The sequence below is a fragment of the Parus major genome, chromosome 21 (assembly GCF_001522545.3).
Source record: "Parus major isolate Abel chromosome 21, Parus_major1.1, whole genome shotgun sequence".
Lineage (NCBI taxonomy): Eukaryota > Metazoa > Chordata > Aves > Passeriformes > Paridae > Parus > Parus major.
The window spans coordinates 3,857,225-3,876,481 of NC_031789.1; the positions used below are offsets into that span (position 1 = coordinate 3,857,225).

General features: G+C 60.5%; 1 protein-coding gene across 4 annotated transcripts; it reads right to left on the reverse strand.

Moving 5' to 3' along the window:
* Positions 1-1,081: 1,081 nt before the first annotated feature.
* KCNAB2 (potassium voltage-gated channel subfamily A regulatory beta subunit 2) lies at positions 1,082-17,650 on the reverse strand. Of its 4 annotated transcripts, XM_015648152.3 has the most exons (16): positions 17,232-17,648; positions 14,104-14,222; positions 13,688-13,729; positions 5,814-5,857; positions 5,408-5,445; positions 5,139-5,218; positions 4,644-4,688; positions 4,452-4,496; positions 4,325-4,368; positions 4,113-4,199; positions 2,888-2,973; positions 2,548-2,668; positions 2,318-2,412; positions 2,007-2,127; positions 1,828-1,916; positions 1,082-1,522 (listed from the first exon to the last, which is right to left on the reverse strand). In XM_015648152.3, the coding sequence occupies exons 2-16, from the start codon at positions 14,178-14,180 to the stop codon at positions 1,433-1,435; spliced, it is 1,104 nt and encodes a 367-aa protein (XP_015503638.1). In that variant the 5' UTR covers positions 14,181-14,222; positions 17,232-17,648; the 3' UTR covers positions 1,082-1,432. The 4 variants fall into 4 exon arrangements, with proteins under 4 accessions (XP_015503638.1, XP_015503639.1, XP_033375141.1 ...); XM_015648153.3 differs by lacking the exon at positions 13,688-13,729 and having other exon boundaries at positions 17,232-17,650; XM_033519250.1 differs by lacking the exons at positions 13,688-13,729; positions 14,104-14,222; positions 17,232-17,648 and adding exons at positions 3,799-3,843; positions 8,045-8,283.
* Between the last annotated feature and the right edge of the window lie 1,607 nt (positions 17,651-19,257).

The window sequence follows — 19,257 nt, forward strand, 5'->3', positions numbered from 1 at the left end:
TGTATGTGGATATGGATACATATATATATAGGTATTGGCAAAATGTTTGTTCTGCACAGAGTACACAGAGAGCTATAAAGAGATACATGTAGCTATAGTTATATTGTTCTCTCTATAGCTTTATGTATCATCTATCTCTCTGTACCTATCATATATGTATCCATATATATATAGCTATAGCTAGACATACAGCTATATATATGTAGCTATAGCTATATCTAGATTACAAATATCTGTGCCCATGTGTATATATGGCATATGTTTATAGATGTATAGAGACATGAGTATATAGTTGAAGAGCTGGGTAGGGATATAGAGATATCTACACCGATATCTGTATATACACATCTATCTGCATATACACACATTTAAGTACATACCAGTAATTTTCATGTGTGCATATATCCATACAAACATGGGTGCTGCTCTAGCAATATATTTATATGGATATGCACGCATGTATACATTACATATATCGATCAATACATGGAACCATGTATGTCTATATATGCAAGCACACATGTCTACATGTGTGTACATATACATTATATATGTAATTTTCAGAGGTGTGTGTACACATCTGCATACAGGTATCTGTATATGTAAATAGGTATTGATCTCTCAGAGGCTGATATCAGGGAGAGAGGTGGAGGTAGGGCTACATCTGTATCTACAGCTGTCCGTGTGTGACTGCGTGTGTGCGTGTTTTTGTCTATAGACACTCCTGTAATGGGAGTGTGTGGGTGCATGTGTAGAGGCTTTCAGTAGCTTTGTGCAGATACAGCCGAAGGCGTGTGTGGGCTGTGTTCACCTCCACAGCTGCTGTTTGCAAATCCACACGTCTGGACGTCCCCGCATGTCTGCACGTCCCTGCGTCTCCGCGTGTGTCCGTGCCCACACACACTCCCCCGGCCCGGCCCCTCCCGCAGCAGAGCCCTGCCCCGTGCTCGGCCGGAGCACCGCAGGCTCTTCCCGCAGAGATCTCCCTCCCTGCCGGCATCCCACGCACCCTTCCCCAGGATCAGGCGCTCCGTCCCGCGGTGCCGGCGGCGCAGGGCAGAGGCGAGGCCGGGGCGCAGGCTGGGGAACAGCTTCGTGTTGTCGGCCTCGTGGGCGTACAGCACCCGCGTGCGCCCCGCGCCCGCCGCCTCCGCCAACGCGGAGGCAGAGGAGCCACGCATGCAACGGGTCCCCGCGGCGGCTCCGGCTGCGGGCAGGCCGGCCGGGCAGCTCGGGGCTCGCCTCCCGCCGGCCGTCCCTGCGCCGCAGAGCCGGGCCGGGCGGCCGCGGCGCCATGTCCGGGGCAGCGCGGGCGGGAGCGCTGGCTCTCGGCGCTCGCGGTGCAAACCACACTCTCCACTTTGCTCCAACAAAGCGTAAGCAAGCGAACGGGCGGCGAGGGCTGCGCGGCGGGCGGCGTGCTCGGGCGCGCTTAGGATCTGTAGTCCTTCTTGCTGTATGGTTTGTTGCCCAGGATGCTATCGATCTCGTGGACGATGGAAGACGACAGCTTTGGAAGGACCTGCGGGGGATGGGGACAATGCTGGGAGTTGGGATTGTGACCCCGGTGTGCGTGGCAGGATGCTCTCCGCCTCCACCCCACCACGTTCGTGCCACAAGCCCCAGCTTGCTGGCTGGGTGACCCACTTAGGCAGAGCCTGAGTCAGGCCTGACCCTGCCCCCTCAGCCCAGCAAAGCCTTGTCTCTGCTTCTCGCCTTCATGACAAGCAAAACCTGTTATGGAGCTGGGTTTGCAACCCTCTTTTTCCACACAGCGCAGCAGAGCAATGAGTGCTGTGGGCAAATGTTGCTTCTGGGAGCACTGACCTGTATTGCTCCAATATTCTCCATCAGCTGGTCGGCATTGGAGGCCCCCAGTAAGACAGAGCTGACACCCTCGTTGCGCAGGCACCAAGCTGGGACAGGAGGAAGAGCAGAGCTTGAGCAAAGCCCAGATAACCCTGGTGTCACCCCCAGCTGTCCCACACTGTCCCCCATCTTCTTACCGATGGCGAGCTGGGGCAGGGTGCAGCCCAGGCGCTCAGCGATGGCCTGCAGCTCCTTCAGCTTTGCCTGCTGCCGCCGGCCCTCTTCACTCAGAATCTTGTCCTTCAGCCACTGGTATCCCTGGGGAGCGGGAAGGGGTGTTGTGGTGGCATCAGGGTGCACCAGCACCTTGCACAGGCAGGGCATCCCCAAACTCCCTGGGCTGTGGCTCCTGGAGTTCCTTTTCCTGTAGGGACTTCACAAGGCCCCCAGCCCTACTCCCCCAGCTCTGTCCATCCCCGTGTGCCCTCCCAGCCCTGGTACAGCTCACCTTCAGAGAGGCACGGGAGTAGGGGGGGATGCCCCCATCGTACTTCCCCGAGACAATGCCACAGGCCAGTGGGGACCAAGTCATGGCTCCAACACCTGGGGACAGAGCAGAATGGGGGATGACACTGCTGCTCCCAGCTCCCTCAGGGGCCTTGGCACCTGGCCTCAGCAGCACTGGGCTTGGGGAGCACTATGCTTTGCGGGGCTGGGGAGAAATCCCCACTGTCATACCTATCTTGTGGAAGAGCTCAGGGAGCTGCACCTCCACCTTTTCCCGCTGGAACATGTGATACTCGGCCTGCTCACAGATCGGAGGAATCAGGTTGAACTGCCGGGCCACCGAGTATGCCTCCTGCAGAAGAGGAACCAGGACCCTCAGCGCCCTGCCGCTCCCCCCGAGCCCCCTGCTGAACCCCCCAGCCAAGTCCTGAGTGACTGCCCCAAAAAATAATTAAGGCTTAAGTGCATCTGCACACGCTTGGCTCCCAACGGCTGCTGTCTAATTAAATCAACGTCAGCGGCATCGCTGGGGCTGCTCTGCTGCAGCCGCCCCGGTCCCCTGGGCCCCTACCATGATCTCCATGGAGCTCCAGCGCGAGGTCCCCCAGTACATGGCCATCCCCTGGTTGATGACATGGGTCATAGCTCGCACTGTCTCTGCCGGGAGGGAAGGAGAGAGTGGCAGATGGGGTTTAGCAGGGGCTGCACTGGCAGAACGGGGCTTGCACCGCGTTGATGGCTGGCGAGCATCCCACTGCCCAATGCTGCGGTGGGAACTGGGTGGTGTCCAGGGGATGCTTTCAGAAAAGCGGGATGGGGACAGAGGGAGCAGCAGCCACTCAGGATGTGCCAGGGACCACAGCCGACCTGACATGCTCGCACGGTGCCAGGCTCTCCCTGCATGGAGAGCAGCCTGAGGCTTCTGCCAGTGGTCCCATGCCCTGTGGGGTTACCAGCACTGGCACTGCTGCAGGGGGAGGGACTGATGCATCACCCACACACAGAGACCCATGGAGGGAAGCCTGAACCCTTTGTGAGCCACTCAGGGGTCTTGGGGGGAGCCAGCCCTGAGCCATGCGGGCTGGGGCCAAGCCAAGGCGTGCTCCTGCAGCCAAAGGCAGGCAGCGGGGAGGGCAAGGGGCACGAGGCTCACCCGGTTGGCACCGGGGCACACACCCCAGCATGCTCATAGCTGCCCTGGCAGGGAGGGACCCTGCTGCAGACCCCGGCATGTGCCAAGGGCACCCCACGGCAGGACCCTGGGGGTGGGAGCCTCTCTGCTTTTTGTCCTTTAAACTGCAGTACAGTCTGAAGGGCCAGGGGTGTGTCTGTGTTGTGCTGCCGCTGCCTCTGCATCTCATGGCGGGGTTTGCTTGAGAGGGTGGAACAAGGATGGGGAATCACAGAGGAGTGGGGGCTCTGTCCCAGGAAACACCGCTGGGACAGGCAGCGGCTGGCGGGCAGAGTGCGGGCAGGGAGTACCTTCTACGATGAAAGTCCTGGACTTGGAGGAACTAAATGGGTCCCCTGGTGATAAAAGAGAGATTTAGAGAAAGTGGAGTCACCGCTGCTGGGACAGGGGCAGTGACCTGCCACCGCACCGCCAACCCGCCCCGCCGCAGCCCGAGAGGGTCCTGGCACCGGGCAGGGGTGGCAGAAGTGTGGCACGAGTGGTGGCGGAGGAGCGGATTCTGCTCAGGAGGGAAAATGCCCTTGAAACACAAGCCTGGCGCAAACCAACCGCGACAGCGATGAAAGGCGGCGGGGAGGAGCGTGGCACCGTTGCGCACACCCACCTTCCATCGGCGTGTTGGGGTCGGGCCGGTTAGCAAACACCACGTCCACGTACTCCAGCTGCAGCCGCTCCAATGATGCCTTCAGACCTGCAGCATGGATGGGGCTGTCAGGTGAGCTGAGCCCCATGCTGCCAGCAGTGAGGCAGACGGTGAGGCACAGCCTGGCACCAGGGCCAGCAGCATCTGGCGAGTGCCCTCATCCCTCCCCCTACCTTCTATGATGTGTTTTCGGGACAGGCCCCTCTCTGTCTCGGCCCTGGAAAAGGAAAGGCGGGTGAGAGCCTGGGATGAGAGCCAGACCAGTGCCAGCTGCACTGCTGGAGGGTTGGTGTTACCTACTTTCCTCCCCAGAAGATTTTGGTGGTGATGACCAGGCTGGACCGTCTGCAAGGAGAAAGAGAATCACTGGTGGTGGCACTTGCAAAGTCCCGTGCACCTTGCCTGGGATAGCACACTCCTGCCCAAGGCTTCTCCACCAGTTTGCCCCAGCCCATTGGGACTTTTGCCAAATAGGGGTGGCATCTGGCTTACCTCCACCCTTTCTTCTTGATGATGTTCCCCAGCACCACCTCAGCCCTACAAGGGAAGGGGATATCAGCCATTGGCACCTGCGGCCATGAGGAGTGGTGGCAGTCAGCAGGGACAGCCCCAGACCCCAAGAGAATAAGAGGCAACTGCAGTTGGCTGTGGGGACACTGCCCCTTGCTGTGGCGCCCAGAGCTAAACTGCCCCCAGTGCATGAGCTTGCTAATTTCAGCTGAATGCATGGGCCCACGCCAATGCCCCAGGGCCAGCGTGCCCTGGGTACAGCTGTGCTGGGAGGGTGCATGGCTGCACCTGCATGATACAGGCCACCACGCAAAGCCACCAGTACCACAACTCCCCCCATGAGCAAGAGCTCAGAGCCCTGTCCTGGAAGCTGCTTTGCAGCTGGCAAACCTGGGAGACTCCCAGTGCCACTGTGATTTGGTGGGAGTCAGGGTGTAGGGTGAGACCTCTTTGGCACTGCCAAAGCAGGGTACCTACTTGCCAGCAGCATAGACTTCTGCCGTGTCGAAGAGATTAATGCCGTTGTCATAAGCTAAAGTCATCAGCTGCTCCGCCATCTGCGAGGAGAGAGCGGGGTTGGTGAAGGGGGTGGCCGAGAGCCGGTGCACGGGCGCGTGCGCAGAGTGCTGGTGAGCTCCGGCATGCCTCGTGCACCCAGGCCACAGCTGCAGCTGTGCTTACCCCATCCCTGCCCCACTCACCAAGGAAAGGCTGGGGAGGGTTGGGGTGAAGGGGTGCAGCCTTACCTCATCTGTGATCTGCCCTCCGAAAGTCACCCATGTTCCTGCAGGAGAGAGAGAGGTGTGTGCATGGTGAATGTGGTGAACAACGAGCGCCGCCACCTCAAGCCCCTGGCCACCCACCCTGGCTCCCTCAGCACAGCTGTGGCACGTGGTGGCCACAGCTGGCCCTGCCGCGTGCACTGTGGTGCTTCCAGCATGGCCCAGTCGCTTCCTATCGTGTCAGAAAAAGAGAAAATAATTTGACAATTTCTGGGCCGTGACTCAAAACAGCCACAGGGCTGAGGAAAACCCTTTCCTTCCCTTTGCAAACATTGCCGGGGCAAGCGAGTGCTGCCCTGGCCCGGGAGTGCCGGCAGCTGCTGTGGAACTGAGGGGATGCCGAGGGGCTGTGGCAAACCCTGGCACTTACCCAGACCCAGGCAGGACACACGTAGCCCAGACTTCCCGAGGTTCCTGGAAGACAGAGACCATTAGGAAAGGTGCCAGAAAGCCCCAAAATGCTGTCTCATGCATCCTGCATGCCACCAAACACACTGGGTGCGAGGACTGGGAGGTGTGGTGGTGGCCCCTGGTCCCCATCGCCACCTGGGATGGTTCCAGGGACTGGGGAGTCCCTTCTCAACTGATTAACCAGCCATCCCAGGCTGGGCATCCCACAGCTCAGTAATGGCACTGCCTGCACCTGCGCAGCGATGCCATGCCTGGCAGGGTTATAGGGAGAGCAGTGACCTCGTTAAAGCTGCTTCTTGTGATGAGGCTGGGGTGTCCGGCTGCTCTGAGAGTGCCGCTGGCACTGGGGAATGAGACTGGAGGAAGAAGAGCTCATGGTCAGGACTGAAGCATCGCATACATGGCATGAGTTGTGCCTGTTCTCTGCATCACACAGGGAAGCACAGGGCTCACACCAGGCGAGGGTGCTCGGGAGTAGAGCAACATCCTGGAGAAATGGAGCACCCCAGAAAATCTGACCGGCACAAGGAACTGGAGAACAGCTTTCGGGAAGGGGGCCAGGCTGGCAGACGCCTTCGCCGTGGTGATGGAGAGCCAGTTACTTGTTAAAAATGACAAAGGCTCAAGAAATGAGCGTTAAAATAAATAAAGTGTAGGTGAGCCGCGGCAGCTCGCCCGCGCGGGTGTCGCATAGCAACCGGAGGCACCGCCACCGCCGGCACCGCCGACACGGGCACCGGCAGCCGGGCAGGGAGTGGCTGTGGCCTGGCCATGGGTAACCATGGGCTGCACCAAGTCAGGGCAGCATCCCCCCCGTGCTGCCAGTTATTGCCCAGCATCTGGAGGCAACGGCGCTCCCCCTGTCCTGCGGTGTTTTTAGAGCTTTTTGTGGCAGGGAGAGGTCATGGCCATGGGCCAGTGGTGGTTCAAGCCCCCATGAAGGTGGGTTGCCATGTGGAGTAGAGAGCACCTGCCTCATCCTGGACATTCCAAGAGCTTTGCTGGGGTTCCCCTGGGCAGTTGGCCATTGCTGCTCTCGGCATTACAGCCCAAAAGTGCGTTGACAGGCTGCCCAATAGAGATACTGGCAGACCTTGCGAAGGCCGAGCACTCCCCCACACTATGCTATGGCCTTCCCATCCCATCCACTTGCTTGGAGAATCCCCCTGTGCCACTGTCCCTCCGGCAGTCACCAGTGGAGACTCCTGAGCTGATCAACCATTGCCTGGAAGAGGCTGTTTGCTGGTATGCTCCTCCTCTGGATGAGGGCATGACTGTGGGGCAGGAGCACTGAGCCCTGAGGATGCCACCGCACGTTGTCCCAGTACTGCTGTCACCACTGCAAGGGTTTGGTGTTTGAGAGCTGGGCAGAACAGGACCAGCCCCCTCCCCAGTGCCCAGGTAAGGGGACTTGGCTGATTTGGATGACACTGGTGGGTGATGTCCAAGCTCACCCCAGCGCTCTGCTGTCCTGACACACTTTGTTGCCTAATGCTGGCACATCTGGGCTGCAGCGGAGGCACGCGGCCGCTGGCAGCTGGACCATGGCGTGCAGGCTCATCGGGGGGGGGGGCTCTACACTGTCCTGGGGTTCATGCTCATCCGGGGGAAGCCCCAGCCCCACACCTGGGTGCACACTCAGCCTCAATGGGGGAAGCCCTCAGTGCTCTGCCCAGAGCCAGGACATGGGGTGTGCGAGCCCTGTGGGTGCTGGCCAGGGGAGCCCCACATACACACACTACCCCATTTCCAGAACCACCATGGGCAGCCAGAGCCGCTTATGGCTCTGCACTGGCTTCTCAGGGCACTGAGTCTCCGGCAGCACCGAAAGGATGCCATGGCAGCCCGGATTAACGCTACCGTGACTCCCAGACCCCCCCGGCTCGGCAGCCAGCCCGGCTTGGGAGACACTGAGGATGCTACTAATCCTACCCTTAATTTTAGGGTCCCTTCTCTCCCCCATCCTGAAGATTTTACGCGCGGCTGGATCAAAGCTGCCCTAAGGGGACAGGAGCAAACAGCGAGGAAGCGCACGGAGGCGCACGGTCAGCACTTTTAGCGACGAGAAACCGACAGAGCTGGACGCAAACCGGAGATCAGAGGAGTGCGGCGCCCCTGGCTCCCAGTCCCCCCTCGCCACCCCGATCACAGTGAGGAACAGGGAAAGCCCCAGAAGTGCCTGTTTCCTACCGGTATTTCATCCCCGGCTGCTTGACGCTGGAGTCGCTGGAGGAAGGGGCGTTCTGCACCGAGAGCTGCCCCAGGCTGCGGGCCACCATGGCCACCGCGCGGAACTTGCCGCGGGTGCCGAGGCTGGGGCTGCCGGCATTCTGTCGGTTCAGCCGGTCCTCCGCGCTCCGGCTCTTGATGCTGTGCTCGGAGCACACAAAGGAGACCTGCATGCTGCTCCGGCGGGCAGCAGCGCCAGCTGCCTAAATTTAGCCGGCGCCCCGGGCGAGGCGGGGAGCTCCTCCCGCGCGCCGCCAACGTGACGGCGGGGGGCTGCGAGGCGGCGGGCGCGGAGCGCTCCCGTCAGCCCTCCTGCCCTCAATATTTGATGAGCTCAGGAAGAGAGCGAACGAGCGGCACGCGGGCAGGTGGGGGCAGGAGGGACACAGCCGCTGCCGGTCCCCTCCGGAGTGGCCGTGGCGGGGCAGGACTCCCCCGCACCCCGCTGGCCATCCTCCCGCGGGTACGGCTGCTGGCCCAGCCGCGGTTTAGGGCGCGGCGAGGGCTGAGGCTGCGGAGTGAAGAGGTCTTTCCTTGCCTCCCTCTGGCCACGCACAGTAAAGATTTCCCTACACGGGTCCGAAACCAAACCCTCTGGCAGCAACGCGTGTGCACCGCCAACCCCACGGCGGGGCGGCAGCGCAGGTGGCGGCGATGCCGATGGCTCCGCGGCAGAGCCCAGCTGCTTGCCGAAGTTGTCGCCCTCGGGGCCACAGCCCCAGCAGCACATTCCCCTATTTTTCCCATTGCAAGCGAAGTCGAGTGAGGTGAATCCCAGCCTAGCACCTCCTGCCGAAGCAGGGACACAAGTCAGCACACTACAGCACCGTCCTGCTGCCAGCAGCACCTGCCGTGCCCCTCAGGATGGAGCAAAATGCAGCGACGGGGCTTGCAGGAAATTATGCACATTTGCCCCAAACCTAATGAAAAATCTTGTAATCTTCTCCGCTTCCCTCTCTCACAAAGCTCCTTAGCTGGTAATCCTACCAGCACCAGCGCCGGCTCCAGTGCGGGGGGGACCTGGCAGCAGTTGTCAGCCCCCAGAGGATGAGAAACCCCACAAATTTTGGTGGCAGCAGGGACATGCCCAAAGAAGGAACACCTTTGGGGTGTCTGTGCCAGCTGCTCCCATCAATAAATAATGCCTCCATGAATATTAGATGGGCTCTTGCCACTGTGTAAATGTTATCGCGGTCATTGTGAGCGGAGGGGAACCTGACCCGCGGCGCGGCACGGCATGGCACAGTGCAGCATGGCAGGAGCCGGCAGAGCTGCCAGCTCCTGGGGGCTTCGCTGCAGCAGGGGACAAGGGCCACCCCCTGTCACCGGAGAAGCCCTGGTGTCCCCCAAAGCCTGAGCTGCGTTGCTGGGGGTGTTGGGCCCTGCACCTCATTGCCCCACCCACAATGCCAGGGGAGAGTGGGGAGGGGTGTGTTGGGCAGAGCAGCCCTATCCCTCTGAGGGGCTGTGGCCACCACTCCAGCTGCCTGGAGTGTCCTCCTGACAAGGACATCGGCTGAAATCCTGATACACCTTTCACCAGGGCCCACATGCAAAATTAATGAGGCACCCGCTCTGTGATGCACACCCATCAAGCAGAGATGTACCTCTGTCAGACGGAGATTTACACCCATCAGGCGGAGATGAACCCCTGTCAGGCGAAGATGTACCCCCCCAGTCATGCAGAGATGTACCCACATCAGATGGAGATTTACATCTCTGAGGCAGAAACAACTCTTTGGCGGCTGTTTGCTCCAGGTGCCTAATCTTTAAAGCTCAGAGGATGTTTGCATCTGCAAATGCTCGAACAGCAAACAGGAATGTCAAGTGAGAAGCTCAAAGATCACCAAGTAGGAAAGTGCTAACGGCGCTGATCGGCTGCCGCCTCCCCGGCGCATGCCGTGCCAAGGGCATCGGCTCCTCCCAGCCTTGGCACGGCACAGGGGAGCCGAGGTAAGCTTAGGTGAGAGCCGTTCTCCTGACGAGGTGTCAAATCAGAACCAAGCAGCGTCCCCTGTGTCATCCCCTCACCTTGGCCCTCGCCGCCCTCGCGGTGCTGCCTTACCTGTACTTCATGCCAGTGGCGCGGGCGGTACTGTCGGCCAGGGAGAGCCCGTGCATCCGCAGGAACTCCTCCAGAGTCTTCACCTGCGCCGCCGCCCGCACGTCCCGCAGCCGCCGCAGCTCCAGCCCGTCGGCCGCCCGGGGGGCTGGGGGCAGCCCCCACTCGGGGCTGGGCCGGCTGACCACGCTGCGCAGGCTCTCACTGTAGGTCATGGAGAGCATCCTGCCACCCGAGCGCGGGCTCTGCAGGCCAGCCACGCCACCAAACACTCTGTGGTGCTACGGAGAGAGCTGGGAAAGCACAACATGGGCTCCCTTGCCACTCAGGGCACAGCCCTGCCCGCATTGCCACGCCGGAGTGGTGGGACCCACCCTAGCCAGGACAAAGCCGGTCTCTTCAGCAGAGCAAAGCTTGGTGTGGGAGCTGAAGCACAACAGGAGAAGCAGCAGGACAGGGATGTGGCACAGACCGTGTCTAAGGCTGCAGTGGTGCCTGCCACAGCTGTCCCAAGCCACGATGCAGCAGTGTGGCCCATGGCCCGGCTGTGCTGGCTCCCAGCTTGCACTGTCCGGGCTGCACTGGTTTGCATCCCTGCAAGGGATGCAGTGGGCCCCAGGAACTGGCCGAGGCATGGTGAGCAGCTGGTGAGAACCTGGCACTGTGCGCCAGTGGGCAAGGAAAATCGGGATGGGAAAGGGATCCCTGTGGGGCACCCTGGAAAGGGTGGACATGGACAGAGGGTCTGTGGGCACTGGGTGCTCAGTGTGCCTGCGTCACGCTGCCGCAATGTGCGCCACCAGCCAACACCTTCCCCACCACCGCGGCAGCGACCTCCCAGCCGGTGCGGCTGCCGAAAATAGCCTGCCGCAGGGTGGGCTCCTCGCACACCCGAGTCCTTGCTGTCTCTATGGCTGGGACCTCACTGGCGGTGGCACCGACATCGATTTCTGTGCCTCTCTCTGCAACTTCCCTTGTTTTCAGCATCTGCAGGGAGCAGGGACTGGGGCCAAAACTGTGGCATTGGTGCTGGAGTGGCCACAGGGGATGTACTGTGACAGATCTGCACCAGCATCAGGCTCCAGCCAGGCGCCCACTGGTGGTTTTTTCTTTCCCTGTGAAGCTCAAATTGACAGTTGCAGGAGCCAAAAGTGAAGTGCTCTCTGCCACCAGAGGAAAGGAGAAGGAAACACAGAGGATATGGAGTAGCAGCTGGCCAGGTATGACCAAAACCCTGGGGGTCTCCTTTGGCATCCGGTGCTGTCAGAGACCACTCTGTGCTCCTCCTGCTTTGTAGGGGGGCTTGGGCCTGGAAAGCCAGGAGACATGGAAAGGAAATCTTTCCCTCTGTTTTGGCAAAGCTAAACAGAATCCTGGTTGTCAGCCTCTTCCTGCCACACCTCAAAGCTGAAGACTGACCCTGCACCTCCAGCACCAGCCCTTCTCCGTAGCTGGTAGCTTTAATCAGGGCAGTGCCAGCGGCTCCTGCTGGGTATGGGCATCTCCTTGTTCCCAGTGGGATCTCCTTACCCTGGTAGGATCCTCTCACCTGACAGCAGCAAGAAGAAACCTGAGCAGGCTGCACCACTGCTCTACAGCACCAAAACGGCTGCAGCAGGCAGAGCTGGGGGTTTGATCTGTGCTGCTCTGAGGAACGGGGTGGGAATCCACTGGCTGCCCTATCTTGACACTTCCCTGATTTTTGGCAGGCCAGAACTGGATGGCCGAGAAAGTGCAGAGGTGGTGGGTGCCTTCATGGCCATTTGATAGCTGAAATCCCAGAGCTCCTGGGATGAGAGGCAGCAGGGCTGCAGGATCTGCCAAGGATAAGCTGTGCCATGCCCAAGCGGGAGAGGCTGTTTTGCAAGGAAGGAGCAGGGATGGGGGACAGAGCGCAGGCTCTGTGGGATAACGGCACTGTTAGCAGCGTCAACAAGTGGGTGACAGGCGGGGCAGCTGCCCGGAGAGATGTCTGGCCAGCCTGGCTTGCCAAGCTGGGAAATTGGCAGCCACCAGCCTGCCTAAAGCCAGGAAAGACCCCAAACTCCGATAGAAAACCACCCTAAGCCATCAAATCCCAAGTCACCCTGCACGGAAAATCTTCCCTGCTGCTCGCAGCGGCTACCCCATGATCGTGCCCGTCCCCGCTCATCGCCCACCGTGCCCAGCCCCGCTCGCCGCCCGCGCTGCCGGCTCCGACTCACCGCGCCGGGGAAGCTGCTCAGCAGCAGCGCAGCTCTGAGCGGCCGGGCTGCCCCGGGGCAGATATAAGAGCCGCGGTCGCCGCGTTGTTTTGCATTAGGGGAGTGTCGGAGCTTGGCGTCCAAAGCACTTGGCGGCTGCGCCGGGCCCCCAGCGCCCGGCTTCTCGCCGCGCTCCATTAGCCCTATTAGGGGATTTTCTTCCTTGCGAAGGGGAGTTAAATTATTCATGGCGCTTCACTAAAAGCCCGAGGATGTGCCGCTGCTTTATCAATGCTGGCACCGCAGCCCCTCGCCCTGCGGTGACAGGTCCCCGGCACCAGCACACAGGGCAGTGGGGACAGCTCCACACTGGGGTCATCAGGGAGCTGAGACGGTTCCCTGCAGCAGGCACAGCCCTCCTGTGGTCCCCGCGGCAGTGGAGTCGGAGCTGGGCTGAGACAGGACTGAAAGGCAGCCTCCGCCAGGAGGGAGCCCCGAAACAGAACTGAGTGATGAACACAGGTGGCTGCTGCCTGAAGGCAGCCTACAGACAAGCTCCTGCCTGCTGGCCTTGGGAGCCTTTTGCACCAGATGTGTCCAGTGGTTTAGGCCAGTTTGGCAGCCAAAACTTGCCCGTAGCCGGGGCTTGGCAGTGCTGGTGGCAGCACTAGGATGGACGCTGTCAGTGCCACTGAGCCATCTCATTGCTGGCTGGTCTCACATCCTCCTGTCAAGTGTGGGATGGAGTGTGGAGGGGACACAGGTCCGTCAAGGGGCAGCCCCTGGTCCCCCACCCCACAGCAGCCAGGCCAGACCCAGTCCCACACCACTGGGCTGTTGTGGCCCTGGGAGCACTGGAGCAGCTGCTGGCAGAGTGTGTGAGGAAGCACCGCCCTCGCTTCAGACGGTAAAAGGGTGATGGGGGCGATTGTTGCCTCCTGTACCACTTAATGAGACTGCTTCTAATAGCAGGAGCTGTGGAGCAGCTGGCTGGTTTCCCAGAGCTGCTCTCGGGAAAAGCCAGGGGCTTCTCCAGGCACAGCAGTAGCATGGGACACTCCCCCCAAACTGAGCAGAGCCCCACACCCCACAGTGGCTGCCCCCCACAGCCATGTGGGCACACTCTGCCACTTGGACAGCCCATGAGGATGGAACCCCCACCCAGCCACACCTCAGGGTCCCCACATCGCACCCCCGAACCCACGAGCAGGTGATGAGATGCCACACCTGTGATGCCCATCCCACCCAGAGAGACCCTGGCACACTGGGCAGGGCACTCTGTGCTGGCATTATCTGGGTATGGCAGGGGCCATAGCCACTTGCTGGGGGGATTTTGGGGTGGGGGAAGGGCCTGGTTACCTGTAGAACTGGAGCTGGCGCTTGGGGCTCCCGTATCTTGCGCTTCCGACAGCAAAGGGGAAAGAGAAGAAAGATGCTACAAACCCCATTAGAAAGGAGGAGTGGGGGTAAGTGGCAGTGGTAAGTGGCTGTGGGAAGGGTTAGTGGCACCCACCCATGTCACATCACAGTGGACAGTGCAGCAGGCACTGGCATGACCCTGAAAGTGCCCCCTATGCCCATAACAGGCATCAGTGCCCAAAAAGCTGCTATTGCTGCTGCTGTGTGGGGATTTTGTGCCAGAAGTTTTTGCATGAAGCATGCTGGGGTGGATTAGGAGTATCAGGGCAGTTTCAGGGAGTGTGGTGGTTCTGGGTTGCCACAGGCTTGGGTTTGAAGCCCCACAGAGTTGCCCCAGCACTGCTCTGCACCCTTACCTGTAAATCATCCCTGGGGAGCCCGTCTGCCGCAGCGAGAGTCGCGCTGGGGAGTCAGTGGTGGATTCGGGATACATGGAGCCAGCCTGGGCTCCCCGGAGCCACTCGCCGCCTCACCCCTGCCGCAGGGGAAGAGGAAAAGAGGAAGAAATGAGTTTTTTTGGGGCACGCGCATGACAGCGCTTCCTGTTGCAGGAGATCTCGAGCCGAATGGGCATGTGGCATTGGCAGAGACATGGGCACGGCAGTTCTGCCAGCCTCAGACCCTGGGGCTCACACCCTGACCCACTGATCCCAAAACCACCTTGCCTCAGGCCTGTCCCTCTGACTTCCCAGCTTGGCTGCTCTCTCCAAACTTCTGGGGTTCCCGAGATCTCAGGAAATGGTGAGGAAATATGGGTCTGAAAAATGAAACATTCTGAAAACCCCGAAGCCGTCCCTGAGGGTCCCTCTGAAAAGGACAAGCTAAGGGGAGGAAAACAGTCTGGCTTTTCCTGCAGCCCACATGTGACTATGTGCACAGGGGTGAGTGAGCTCTAAGAGAAAGGAGGGCTCACCCCCAGGCACCCCTGACCCTCCTTGTGCCTGTCCCCATGCCAGGGGCATCCAGCATGACTGCCTGGGAGCTGTGCTCCTGCTCCTGCGACACTGTCAGCAGTTTCCAGTATCACAGAAAAAAATGACACTTCCCTACAGAAATGGGGCTGGGATTTAAATTTATCTCATCTTTCTTTAGGCCAGTGAGATGCCATCTTTACACTGCAGATCACAAGCTGCTCTGTTTCCCACATGGGGACTGAGAGATCTGTGGGCTCACTCCCGGCTGCCCTGGGCTCAGCAGGAGCATGGCCTTACAAAGTGTGCTCATGTCCTGGCACGCATCCCGCCTGCATCCTGGCACAGCATGCCTGCATCCTGCATCTCTCCCGCATTCTGGCACAGCATGCCTGCATCCTGGCATGGTGTGCCTGCATATTGCATCCTGCCTGCATCCCAGCAGGACATACTTACATCCTGCATCCACATCCTGCATCTCAGCACAGTGTGCCAGCATCCTGCATCCCTCCCGCATCCTGCATCCCTCCGGCATCCCGGCCCGGCGTGCCTGAATCCCGGCGCAGCCCCTGCAGCCCACGCAGCCCAATGGCAGCAGCTGCGGCAGCCGATCCCATCCCCGCGGAGCCGCCCACCGCAGCTCCCGGCCGGGCTGCAGCCCCCGGCACAGATCCTCATCGCCCTCCTCCCGAGCGCTGCAGGAGTGCATCTCCCTTAGCCACAGCCGCGCTGGAGCCGGAGCCCAGGCAGCCTCAGTAAAACCGGGTTTATCTTCGAGAAGTCAGGAGGGAGCTGCTCTCTCCCGAATCCGCAGAGCTGACCTGAGCCCAGAGCCGAGCCCTACAACCAGGACCCAGCTGAGCCCCCCAAGCCCTTGTGACCCCCCGGCTTCTCCCGGCTGCTGTGAGTGTTGGCTCCGCAGCTCCCGTGGCCTCGCCTGGCAGTGGGCAGCTGCCTGCAGCAGCGCTGGGTCAGCAGCCACCACTGGCCGGGCACTGTCCTGCCTGCTCATGCCAGCTGCGCCAAACTTCATTAGCCTCGGCAAAACAAAGCTAAGGGAAGCTGGGGGATGCCTGCAGGGGGGACAGCCAGACCCCCGAGTCCCAGTGCAGCCATGCAGCTCCTTGCTTGCACTGCCACAACCCCGGAATCCTGCATGGCTCAGGACTGGCCAATTCTGTATCCCAGGGGGCTGCAGTGCCAGGAACTCAGATCTCTGCAATCTTCAGCAGAACCTGATGCCTCTTCCCTGCTGCCTCTCAGCAATGCTGTGGGGACCAAGTGCAGTGGCTGGCAGGTCTCTGGCAGTGATAGAGGGACTTTGCTGGCAAGCATAGCTGGACCACGGGCACACGGGTCAGGGCTCTACACCCTGAAGAGCCAAAGTGTGTATTGGCCTTTAGGCCAATTCATCCCTCTGAGCTCTCTGAGCCAAAGGCACTGCCAAAAATCCAATGCCCTCTGTGTCAGCAGCTTGGTGCTTCCCTGAGACTGCTCCTGCACCTTCAGCTTCCTCACGGCACAACTCAGCTGTGAGTTTGCAACTGCAGGAGTTTTGGCAGTGGCCTGAGAGGGAAGAAAAGTGTTTTCTTCTACAGGATGCACCCAGGAGCCAGGTGAAGGAAACCGTCATGATTTGTGCTCCCACCAAGGTCCATTCCCATCCCTGGTAGCACAGTGTGGTACAGGAGTGTGGGTGCTGTGACATGCAGGGAAGCCCCTGGGAGCTGGGCCAGAATGGGGAGGACTACATACTGCAGCCTGCCAGAGCAGGAGCGGGTGAAACTGGACATGGAATTAATGTGAATGTAGGGACATTGCTGCTTCTAGTGAGCCTGATCCTCCAAGGGTGAAGCCCTGGGGCAGGGAGAACTGGGGGACCCTTGCCCTGGGCACCCCAGCGTCCTACCCTCAGGTGAGGGATGCAGGTAATGTCGCAGGGAGCAGGTGCCTGTCACCCTTATTTCTCCCCTTTTCCCGCTGTGTTTGCAGCAAATGCCCCCCTCCACGCCACGGGGAAGGTGACTTTATCTCAATGACTCACGCTGCCCTGCTCTGTCGCCTCGGCACCTCCTGCCACCTCCTGCCGTCACCTCTGCGCTCATGCCCCGTGCTGGTCCCGTGCCCCCCCGCCCCCCCGCACCGGCGCCGCAGGGATCCGCAGAGCAGCAGCCCTGCCCCTTCCTTTGGCCCGGGAGCCTCTGTTCTCTGTTGCAGCGCAGCATCTCCCAGCCCACCGAGCCCCTCCGACCGGCCGGGTGGGCTCCCGCGCCTTGCGCAGCCCATCCTCACGACACCGCGGCAGGCGGGCGCTGGGGACTCAGCTGCGACACGTGAGGTCGCCCGTGACCGCCGAAGCGCCGGCACCGGCGCTGCTCAGCTGCCCGAGTCAATGACACAGCCCAAAAGCACACGGGGCATGCCGGCCGGGGTTATTCCGGCTTTGCCGTCACGTACACCAGAGCCAAAGTAACGGGGTCCATCGGGCTGCCCGCGGGTCCCTGGTGTGCGACACTGCCCGTTCCCCGCTGCGCCGCGGCGGCGGCCCCGCCGGCACCCAGCACCGCACCTACCTGTCTCCGATGCTCGGACGGAGGGCGATGAGCGGTCGGGAGACACAAGGCAATGAGTCTAACCCGGCTGCCGCCGGGCTGCGGACTCTACGGGTCTCGGGAAGCGGCGCCGGTGCCGGCGCAGAGCAGCTGCTACAGCCGGCGGCAAGCGCAGCGGATGACGGTTCCTACCCCATTCCCGCTCAGTCCCCGGAAAAGGTGTCTGGCAGAGGGGGAAGGCGAGCCCTCCGCGCCCCGGGATGCTACAGCACCCAAGGATGCTGCAGAGCCTTCCCTGCCGCTCTCACATCCTGACTCGGCAAGTTTGGCTCCGCCGGTGGCTGCAGCCGGCTCCCGATCCCGCCGGTGCCTTAACCGTGTCGGCGCCGCAGCCCGGCACCGGCAGCGCGTGGGCGAGCGAGCGGCTGCCACCAGCCGCCCCTGCGCAGCTCAGGCGGGGGAAGGCTCGTCCGGGGCCACGGGGAGCCTGGGCAGGAGCTGCATCATCGCTGCTTTAAATCGCGCCGGGTGTGCTTCTCTTAAAATAATCAAATACAGCGTCGGCAGTGATGCTGCGGGACTGCCTCCAGCACCAGGGTCAGCCGGCTGCTGCGTTCTGCCACTGGCCACCCATCCTCCTCGCGCCCATCACGCCTTCTCAGTGCTTTTGGCTTTTTGGCTATCTTGGGCAGAAAAACCACCCTGGAGCGTGCCACCTCAGTAACTGGAGCAGGCTGGTCCCTGTGGCAGCACAACTCAATGATCCCGCAGTGATAACAATACCAATGCAGCTGGATCTAGCAGGAAAACTAGAGGCCAAGCCAAGCAAAAAGGGGTCAGGGCTTGGGACAGGCTGCTCACACAGTGGTGCTCTGGCAGCTATAAATTAGGGAAACCTGGTTTGTCTCCCTCAGCCGAATCCTGTTCAGCTTCACGGCAGCATCTTGGCACTTCTTCTGCATTTCAGCACGGTCCTGGCAGCGATGGGGCCAATAAACACACTGCCTGCTCCAAACCATGCTGACACCGACGGGGACCACTCAGCACTGCCAGGGTGGGTGATCCCAGCAAGCTGTCTGCTTTCCATGCCACAGCATCTCCAGGAACAGCCAGTCATGGGCAGGGAAGGTCATATACCCCGTCCCATTTGGGGACGCTCCCAGCACCAGCCCATCAGTGGCTTTGCTACCCCCACAGATGGTGGGAGCCATGTGCCAAGTCGATCTGCTCCCGCTCCATGATGCATCTGACCCACAGACCCGCAGGCCATGAGCGGGAGGTGACAGCTGGCCCTGCCACCCTCCTCATCAAAACAATAATAGTAATAACTAATAAAACCAGCAGCTCTCTTGAATACGCCATTGGCAGCACCGTATAGAGGCATTTTCTGCTCACCAGCTGGAAAATCACTGCATATATGCAACAGGCCTGTACAGGGGATGTGATAGAGACTGGATACATCTCGCCCAGACTGCTCTGGCACTCACCCACGGTGCTGCGCCGCAGCTCCCAGCAACGCTTGGGGAAGAAACCTGTGGTTCTGGGAAGTAGGCTAGGTGCCCTGCCCACACCTGCCAGCAGCACAGACCATGTCTCACCTGGATGAGAGCCTGCAGTGCCCTGCCAGCAGCACAGACCATGTCTCACCTGGATGAGAGCCTGCAGTGCCCGTGCGAGCAGTCCTGTGCTGGCCGCAGGCTAAACAGGGCTGGGGGCCTAAGAGGATCCCCATCATGAGGAAAACATCCCCCAAAAAATGGAGGCTGGCAAGAGAGAGGGTCACGAGTTTCGGGCCTGGAAAAAGAAATGGTGAGGTAGCGGCAGCAGCATCTGGGCTGCGAGGTCACAGGGCTTGGGGCTCCTTCCATCCACAGCGCTGTGGTCACCGCACCAAAGCGAGACAAGGAACCGACTAAGAAACGGCATCAAACTGAAGGAAGCTGAAGGAACTGCGACGTTTGACTCACTGTGCGCAAATCGGCTCGGGGGAAAATCCAATATTCCCACCCCCGTGTCACTGGGGCTTTGCCGGCAGCTGACACCATGT